At 37.2% G+C, this 9,673-nt stretch overlaps 2 protein-coding genes across 3 annotated transcripts in view; one reads left to right on the top strand and one right to left on the bottom strand.

Annotated features, from left to right (window-relative positions):
- MRPS27 (mitochondrial ribosomal protein S27) overlaps positions 1 to 6,517 on the bottom strand; it is a 75,765-nt gene extending 69,248 nt beyond the window's left edge. Inside the window, 2 exon segments of the mRNA XM_023538133.1 lie at positions 1,648 to 1,725; positions 6,399 to 6,517. Coding sequence (XP_023393901.1) covers positions 1,648 to 1,725; positions 6,399 to 6,471 — 151 coding nt within the window. The 5' untranslated portion in view covers positions 6,472 to 6,517.
- Positions 6,443 to 9,673, top strand: part of PTCD2 (pentatricopeptide repeat domain 2) — a 32,926-nt gene continuing 29,695 nt past the window's right edge. The window contains exons 1-2 of one of the 2 annotated variants that reach the window (XM_011372729.2): positions 6,443 to 6,704; positions 8,015 to 8,107. In XM_011372729.2, the coding sequence (XP_011371031.2) occupies positions 6,458 to 6,704; positions 8,015 to 8,107 (340 nt within the window). In that variant the 5' untranslated portion in view covers positions 6,443 to 6,457. The remainder of the gene's footprint in view (positions 6,705 to 8,014; positions 8,108 to 9,673) is intronic. The other variant, XM_023538134.1, reaches the window with a different exon arrangement.

Here is a 9,673-nt window from a genome sequence, read left to right as displayed (position 1 = left end):
CTATTAAAAAAGGGGACTGGCTTCTTAAAAGACATCAGGTAATGTACATTAAAGCATTCAGGATGAAGGGCTATAATATATGCAAAAAACTCTCAATTGGTTAAAAAACATGTGCACACAGAGAATGAGAAAACAAAAACGAATGCGTCAAAATGGTGACAATACATGAATCTGGGCTAAGGGCGTACAGATACTCTTTGCATTATTCTCATGATTTTTTGTTAGTTTCAAATTTTTTTCCAAATAAAAAGTTTAAAATATTTGGTCCACAGAGTATGTTATGTATGACATGGCAGACGGTCACACTATTTTCTAAAAAAAACCTGGTTATAATGAACAAATGTAACTCTATTTTAAATATAAAGACAAAGTACTTTGGAGGGGGGGGCTTAAATGAAAATAAACTGAATTTTCCATAAATGCAACTACCATATAAGTTGAGGAAAGACAGTACTTTGATTCATTCAGAACTTTACTAAGAGTTGTTTACCATTTTGTGAATAAAACTGTGTCACTTACAATTAATGCCATAATAGCAAATGGTATTTTCCAGTACAACATATCTGTATCCATCTACATTTCTATCTGTTGTTCACAGTGATTCTACATTTCAGTACAAGCATGTAGTTACTAATCTTCAGATTCTCCACAACTCTGCTTTGGCTGGCCCCTGCCTGTACACCCAATTCCAGGTCTCACAAACCAACTTTGCTCTTGCACTCATATTACCAAGGGAGAAAATTATGGGTTCTTTGAACATTCCCACCCAACTCTACCCTCTGCCGCTCCCAAGGTAGCTCTTAATAGGTAGCTATAAAAGAACATTCCCCACCCCTGCCAAGTTATGGGAAGAATCCATAAACACAGGGGGACTTTATTCTTATCTAACATAAGCCAAAAAGGCAGAGAAAGAAATCTGATGGAAAACATCAGATCAGCTATGGAACTGATTCAAAAATTACATTAGTCTCATAAAACTATCACCAATCATCTGACTTTATTGATGTCCTAATGATGTTATATATAATACATATTATACGTAAAGTATTTATATTTTAAAAAAATGCTCATAAGGTCAGTGATTTCTTTTAGGCCTTGTTATTTTATAAAAGAAAGGCTGCTATCTGTGTAATATGACATAGGGAATAGGGAAAAGGGAGTACTGTACAATAAGGAGCCTACTGCCTGAGAAGATGTTAGCCAACTATTTTCCCTAAATGGCTTATATGACATTATAACACTGCTTTCGAATCTATCATGTGGTAATGAAATGGAGAAGAGTCAAAAAGTTTTCTAAAGACCACAAGTTAAGAAATGACAATAAAGATGAAAGTAGAAAATATATTTTTCTTTGCAGATAAAGTAAAACAGAGACAGGCTGCATGGCAACTAACTGATAAAAATGGACAAAAACAAGAAAAAGAATTGCTTACATAATTTAGGAAGACTAATTGTCAAGGCAAAAATGAAACAAATTTGCAGGACACCAAAAATAATTTTGCCACATGTGAAACAAGTCTTAATTCTTTTTAAGACCTAAAATGTGACTATCTGAATTAGATTATCATAAAAGCATCATTTCATATATACATCATATGAGTATATAATAAACATATGGAGTAACTGAAATGATATATAGATACCTACCAAGGTGACAATCTTCTTTTTCTCTTGCTTCCCATTTGTGGCTATCCACATATGCTGAAGAAAGCAGGCATCTTTTACCTGAGGACAAAGGTGATTATATCAACATATATGACTTCACAAAAGGTTCTATTTATATACCAGCTTTATTAAACATATCTTTGTCATATCTTCAATTTATTAGATTATTTAAAGATTCTAGAATGACACTGTAACCAACATTAAACAGTTAACAATTTAGTTCATGACAAAATGCATTCAACCTCAAATAAGTAGAAGACGCAGAAAAGTGAAAATTTTTGCAGTAATGTTATGGGTAAAACTGCTGGTAATTCTGATCCTATAACTTTAGGACTAGTAGCCATTGGTTTCCACTAAATTATAGCCTAGGTGAGCCTTAAAATTCCTTGGCACAAAAACACTTGCTGAATTATTGCTTAAATCATTAATCAAATGCTTTATAATCATTAGTTAGTCCTAAAAATTTTCCATCTGACTTACCTTTATTTCACATAAAGCAAACAATAATATCTTACCCAGTAAACCAGCACCCTAGTGGTACACAAGAGAAACATAATAAGCTAAATTTGAGGTAACACATTAGATAGCATAGCTGTATTCCCAGCACTTGGTGCAATGACTGAAATATGGCAGTATTCAATAAAGATAAGCTCAAAGAATGAATGAGAAACAATGAATGGCAACTTAATCAAAATTAAAAAACTTGTGCTTCAAAAGTGTCAAAGGACACTATCCAAAAAGTAAAAGGACAACTCAGAAAGGGAGAAAATATTTGCAAATCATTTATCTGATAAGAGCCTTGTATCCAAAATATATAAATAATTCCTACTATTCAAAATTTAAAAAGACAAATAATCCAACTGAAAATGGACAAATGATTTGAACCAATGTTTCTAAAAAAAAAAAAAAAACCTAGACATACACACAAACATATACATATATACAAATGGCTAACAAGTACATGTTTAGTATCATTTGCCATTAGGGAATCGCAAAATACATTGAAAGGCTACTTCATACCCACTAGGATGATTATAATCAAAAAGACAGATAATAACAGCTGTTGATATAGATATAGAGAAACTGGAACCTTCATACATTGCAGAAAATGTAAAATAGTGCAGCCACATTGGAAAAGTTTGGCAGTTCCTCAAAATATTAACATGGAGTTGCCATATAACCCAGCAATTCCACTCTGAGATATGCACCCAAGAGAAATAAATGATGTATCTACACAAAAATTTGTATACAAACTTTTATAGCAATATTATTCATCATAGCCAAAAAGTAGAAATAATGCAAATATTCATCAACTGCTGAAATAACAAGATGAGGTATATTCTTATAAAGAAATACTCAGCAGTAAAAAGAAATGAAGTACGGATACATACTACGACATGGATGGATCTCTAAAACATTATGCTAAGGGAAAAAGAAGCCAGTCACAAAAGACCACACATATATAATTCTATTTATATCAAAAGTCTACAATAGGCAGATTTATAGAGACAGAAAACAGATTAGTGGTTGCCTAGACTTGGAGGGTAGGTGGGTCAGGAAAGCTTGGGGGAAATTGGGGAGTAATTGTTAATGGGTTTAGGTTTTGGGGTTTTTTTTTTAAGGTGGTAAAAATGTTCTAAATTGATTGTGGTGATGGCTGGAAGAGGGAGTCAGATTTTTCGTGTGATGCCTGAAAGTCAGAGTGATGTAAAAACTTGACTTGCCATTGTTCACTTTGAAGATATTTGAGAAAGGGACCATCAACTAAGGGATGCAGGTGGTCTCTAAAAGATGGAAAAGACAAGGAAACAGATTTTCCTTAGAGATTCTCAAAGGGAACACATCTCTTTCAACCCCTTGACTTTAGCACAGTAAAACTGTGTCAGACTTTTGAACTACATAACTGTAAGATAATAAATCTGTGCTGTTTTAAGCCACCAAATTTATGGTAGTTTGGTAACCTGTTTTAAGCTACCAAATTTATGGTAATTTGGTAACCCTTCAGCCAGTTTTTGAGGCAACCACATTCTCTAATTTAACTATCCACCATAAAAAGAAATATTTTCTCCATTTAATTTTGAAAGGATACCTCCAAAGACCATAATTTCAAAGTTTAGTGAAAACGTTTTGGCCCTATTCTACACCTTATGAAAGACAGACATTCCATTTTCTGAGAGCCTTAAAAAAAGCAGGATGTTCCTCTTTGATATACTTTTATAAGTGACACCATCTAAAATCTTTCTGTCTCTGTATAGTTAGAAGGTCTGCATATTAATACCGGAATCAAAGAATTTCTATAAAGTCAGACGGAACATTAAATTGGGTGAACAATGGCTAAGTGTAAAATCTAGGTCAGCTTCTCAAACTTTAATGTGCATATAAAGCTTGATAAAATGCAGATTCTGATTTAGTAGGCCTGGGTGGAAAAAGACATTCTGCATTTCTAACAAGTTCCCAGGTGATGATGATGATGTTGACTTTCAGATCACATAGAAGTAGCAGGAGATAGAATGGTATCAGCCTCACAAGTTTAGGTCTTTGAGCCTGTTTAATTGCACTCTGAGTATGTCACCCGAGAGTATATATAAACTCTTCTTGAACCTGCTTACCTCTCAGCTTTTGAGGCAACTATATTCTCAATTTACTATAAAAATAAATATTTTCTCCATTTAATTCTAAAAAGATACCTCCAAGGACCAGAATTTCAAAGTTTTGTGAAAAGTAATTGGCTCCATCCTTACCGATAATCATTTTATAGTTATTTTGGACTTTGGTCAACTGTCTCCAAGCATGTTTCCCATTCAAAGGGAAGCAGCATGATTGTAGACTCAGGCTTTAGAGTCACAAACTCTAAGTATGAATCCCTGTCTTGCTAGTAAATGCTATGAAAATGCGGGCAAGTTAGGTCTTGAGCTTCTTCATATGTAAAACGGGAAAATGCGGACCTTGTACCATAGTTTAAAATAGGGCATATATACAAAATTAAGTGCCTAGCCTAATGTCTCCTATGCAGTAGGTGCCCAGTTAAGTTTCCTTTCTCTAGGCTCTTCCTATGGTGAAGTCACTTTTTAGTTCATTTCAATAGTTTCCTTTCATCCTCCTGATCATTTTAGTTGCCCTTCTTCATTATGATGTAGAGAGTCAATGGGAGTAGCAAAGTGTTCCAAATATTGATTTGCTATAAGTTTGTACAAAGTACATTATTTTTCTTCTCTTATCCTGTAATGATTTCCAGATGTTCTGATTTAATGCTGAAAATCCTTAACAGCATTTTCAAATCCTGAGTGGTTGTTTCATAATGCACTATCCTATTTTTATTACTTGTCTTATAGCTTTTAGTTCCTGATGTCAAGACTCCTGTGGTTTAACCCGGTGCTCGTTCAATATAACGTTCTGTAATGATGGAAATGTTCAATTCTGAGTTGTCCAATACAGTAGCCACAGCCACAGGTGTCTATGGAGCACTTAAAATGTAGCTATTGCAACTAAAAAACTGAATTTTAAATTTTATTTAACTAATTTAAATGGCCATATGTAGCTAGTAGGTAACATGATGTAAAAGCTCTGGTGTAAAACCTACCACAAGTTCACCAGTTCAAACTAAGAACAAAATGCCAACTGCAAATTCTCTCAATTCACCCTTATCTAATCTCCATTCCCTTGTTAGAATGATTGCCCCCCAATATTCTAAGCAACCATGATACCCTCCCTGATAGACAATCTGTTTTGTTTAAATTGAAAAGTACTTACTAACAACCATAACTAAACATTCACAAACAGTTACAACAGCTAATTCTTACTGAGGCTCCAGGTACTGTGCATACCATTTTACCTAATGTGTGGCATTAAATATCTTCACCAGATAGGTCAACCAGTTAGTTAATCCTCAGAAAAGTTCTGGTGGCCAAATTTGAAGTTTCACATTGATATTTAATGGCTGTTCCTAAAGAAGAGTGAGTAAGCGTGTATGTGTTGCTTTTTTATAGGGGCTAAAGGAAGTATATTGGAAAGAGAAGTTAACAGGCACTGGAAACACAGATTGTGATTATTCCATTTTAATCATATAATCATATACACTTGTCAGGATTTAGCTCCTGGAAACGTTAAAAAGTTTTTCCAATGTCTTTATCAGCAGATCCATTAACAGGTTTTGAGTAGGCTGCCATTCACTCAAATATCAAAGTACTTTCGAAGTAACTATTAGCATTTATTGTCTATACGGGGAAAACTGTAGCAAAGAAAGGTCAATCAAAAGTTGTGCCCAAGGTCATCAGGTAAAGTGAGATTAGTATACTGAAAAATTATTCCACCAACTGAAGACCAGGGGTCTGGCCAAGCATAAGGTGGTGGGGAGAACGTTTAGCACGCCCCTCCAAGGAAAGCTCAGCAAGGAGAAAAAATCATGGCCTCAGGGTGGACACATTTGGGCTATTCACGGCCGGCAAAAAGACAACCACCCTAATACACAAACTCAACAAATAATACGCAAAGGTGTTCATGCCTTGACTTTTTCTGCTCTTTACATCTTTGGATGGGCAGGCACTATTATTTTATGGAAGGAGATGGGACAGAGATCCTACCTTCCCTTTCTGTGCTACCAAAAGCCCCATATAGTTTCTCTAGCAACTAGATCTCAGAAGCGTTTCTTCTCTTGAAAGCCCATTGCTCACTCTACTCAGGGAACGTATTCTCAGGAATCTAATGAAGCAGCCCTACAAACAGCAGCCACGAACCTGCCAGGGAGACATGAGACAGAGGCACTTTCCGCGCCAGGAGGATCCCGCGCCGCACCATGGGGGCCGCCATCTTGGAGCATACCAAAGAGAACGCCGGTCCGGGGGGTTACGAGCAGAGAAAGGGGTGGTTCCAGTCGGCCGACAGTCCCGCCCCTCCCCCGGTTCCCGCAGTTGGTGCGGCCCGGAACAGCATGGCTGCCGCATTTCGCATCCCGAAGCAAGTCCTGCTGCAGGCACTGCGGTATTTCGTGTATTCAGGGGTGGGAGGCTCATGCTTCACCTGCTGCCGCAGCCCTCTCGGAGGTATCGTCGGCCTCCATCCGTGAAGGAGGGAGGGATGAGACACAAGGGACCTTTACCCCCCAGTGGGCATCACTTCGGGAAAATAACAGTGCTTCGGTTACTCACTGGCTTGGATCAGCCGAGCGTGCCCTCGCCCTCTGGCTGCGCGTGGGTGAAGTGGTGGCCCCTGGCTGTCATGGACGCCCGTGGGCCTGGGAACCCAGGGACAGCCGGGCTGGGGTCTTGACCTTGGGGCTGTAGTATTTCCTCAGTGGGGGTACGTTACTCTCCGGAAACACTCCTCTCCCTTTTGGATACTGTACTGCAGAGATTGGGAGCGGAGGTGTTAGCTAGCAAAGACCTTGATTTGTAAAATTGTTTCGTAATATCTTTATGAAAATGATTACTTGAAAACGCTGGTGAGTGAAAATAAAATATTTATTACTTTGTATCAGGCATTATTCTAATGCATTTTACATATACTCATTCCTTTTCCCCTCACAACACCCTGTGAGAGAGGTATCATTCTTTTCTTCATTTATAGAGGAGTAAACAGCAAGTCTTAGCTAATTTGCTCAACGCTGAGGGTTAGAATTTCAACACAGGCAGCCCAACAGTGGAGTCCCGCTGTAACCACTTCTCTGGACTGCCTTTCCATAAATAAATAGCAATTTTTATTGTTACCTTGTTATTGCTGTACTCAGAGCTCTTAGTTGTTGATTCTTTGGCCATGCTCCACTCCATGCACAGCCAAGCATCCTAAATAAATGATGATATTTCTCGAACTCATCTCTTCTACTAAGTTGTGGTCAGTGATTTCTGATGTGGTCTTGAGGACACTTAGAGTCCAAATCTGAGAGGTCATAACTCCTCATTTCACAAATGAATTCCGATGGTCACACTATAACTTTTCCCGCTACACTATATGATTCTACATAGATAAACCAAAACTAGATATACCTGTTTTGCATTTAAACAATAGTCTTTAATTTGTGTTTGTTTTTAAATTTCCTTGTTATCCCTTAACCAGATGGTGAATGTCTGTTAGTCTTTCAGATCCCAGATTCCTGTTAACCCATCCCCATACACAGTTAATCACTAGCTCCTTCCACAAACACAAAACTTGTCATGCTGAGGATTTGCATTCTCTAGTAGTTTGGAGATGGTTTTTTCCCCACTGAGGTGACTGTTATATTTGTACCTATCTGGATGGACTATTTATATTAAGTGAAGATAAGATCAGTTAGTAGAGGTCGTTAAGCTCTACTCATGTTATGTACAAAATATAAAACACTCAAAATGATTTTACTTTTTCTTTCTCTAATTTTTAGCTAAAAGATATCTACTTACAGATAATATTATGAAATTAAAAGAATTTCAGCATAAGAAGGTGGCAATTGCATGTAATCTTCCTGGCAGCAAAGGTAATCAAATCGGTTTTGTTAATTCTTTTCAATTGATCTGTCATTGAGGTTTAATCTATGTTTATCCCTAATCAATCTCTCCTTCAATGACCTTATGTCTCAAGAAGAATTGAGATGACTTATTCTTAGCTTCCTGGTCTTCCTTTTCATGAACTGTTCATCTCACTCTCCTACTACAGTCTACAGCTCTCTTCTTATCCCTTTGCTTAGTATCCCGGAGAGATACTAAAACTAGTGCTGCAACCAGCCCTCTCTAGATCTCTGCCTCTCAAAGTAAGGGTCAAGGATCAGCAGCAACTAGGAGGTTGATAGAAATGCCAAACCTCACACCCTAGACTATTTGTATACACAGTGAAGTCTGAGAAGACCTGCTTCTGATGACTGGCTTTTAAACTTTTTGATGCAACCCTCGTTAAAAAGTACATTTTATGTTGCATCTTTAATACACACATACATATCTATATAAAAATGAGATAAAATGAAATAAAACAGTGCTAGATGTAATGATGCGTTTTCACATTTTCAACCTTGTGCTGGAAAAATCAATAGGCTAAAACAAAAATTTATTTGAAAAAATTAAGAATATATTGACAATTGTTGAGGCTGGGTGATTGATGGGTTCATGGGTGGTCGTTATCCTGTTCTACTTTTGGGTATGTTTGAAAATTTTTTCATAAAAAGCTGAAAGCACACCACCACCTAAGTCCCTTTCAGCATCTAAGAAATCATATCGCATTCATTCTTTCTCTCCTGCCCAGTAAGTACTTCAAATTCCTTTATAAACAAAGCAAGACTCTCCTTCCTTTTAGTAACTCTTTAATGTCCCTCTTGACTTTTTCAGCTCTCCTTCCTCTCACTGTCAAATGTTTATGAGCACCTAATTAACATTTCTTGCTTCTCTTCACTCCCAGCCCTGCCCTCCAGAAATCAGTTTTCCCTCACTTCTCCATTAATCATACTGTTATATAATACCACCTACCATACAAGAAGATAAGCTTTGAGAGTGAGGGAGAATATGTTAATCTCCAGTTTAGTAGACTCAATCTAGATTTTTTTTCAGCCTTTTTTTTTCCCTACCCCAGACCTTTTGGAGCTATGTGAAATTTGCAAAATAAGGGCTTATGTCATTATCTGGTTGTTATTTCCAATGGTCATAGTCTTTCTAAAGCTGCAATAGTTGTGCATTTGTTTCGAAAAGCAATTCATTTAAGGAGTGCCAATCCACTCTATTGTCAGATTGATATTTATAAAATCCTGTCAACATTTCATCATTCTAAGAACCCCAGATGGTACTGTTATATATGACATCATGTACAAACTCGCCCCCTGGCTTCCTGGCTCTGCCATAAGGGACCTTACCTTTTTTGGAGTCCAGTGTGATTTCCTATTAATCTAGTCACAGTTCTCCCTTCACTCTCCCCCTCCCCCTAGTTCTGTGCTGTTGGTCATGCTGATTCTCATACCTAAAATTATCCACTCTTCTCAGTTTCTCCAACCCTATTCAGCTGCTCCTTCCTCTCTGGTAACTCTCCACTTCCACCAAACCTGGTCTGCTTCTGCCACCCG

This window comes from Pteropus vampyrus, unplaced genomic scaffold (genome assembly GCF_000151845.1).
Source record: "Pteropus vampyrus isolate Shadow unplaced genomic scaffold, Pvam_2.0 Scaffold213, whole genome shotgun sequence".
NCBI classification, from domain to species: domain Eukaryota; kingdom Metazoa; phylum Chordata; class Mammalia; order Chiroptera; family Pteropodidae; genus Pteropus; species Pteropus vampyrus.
The sequence above is the reverse complement of the archived record's forward strand: the minus strand, read 5'-3'. Positions and strand labels throughout refer to the sequence as shown.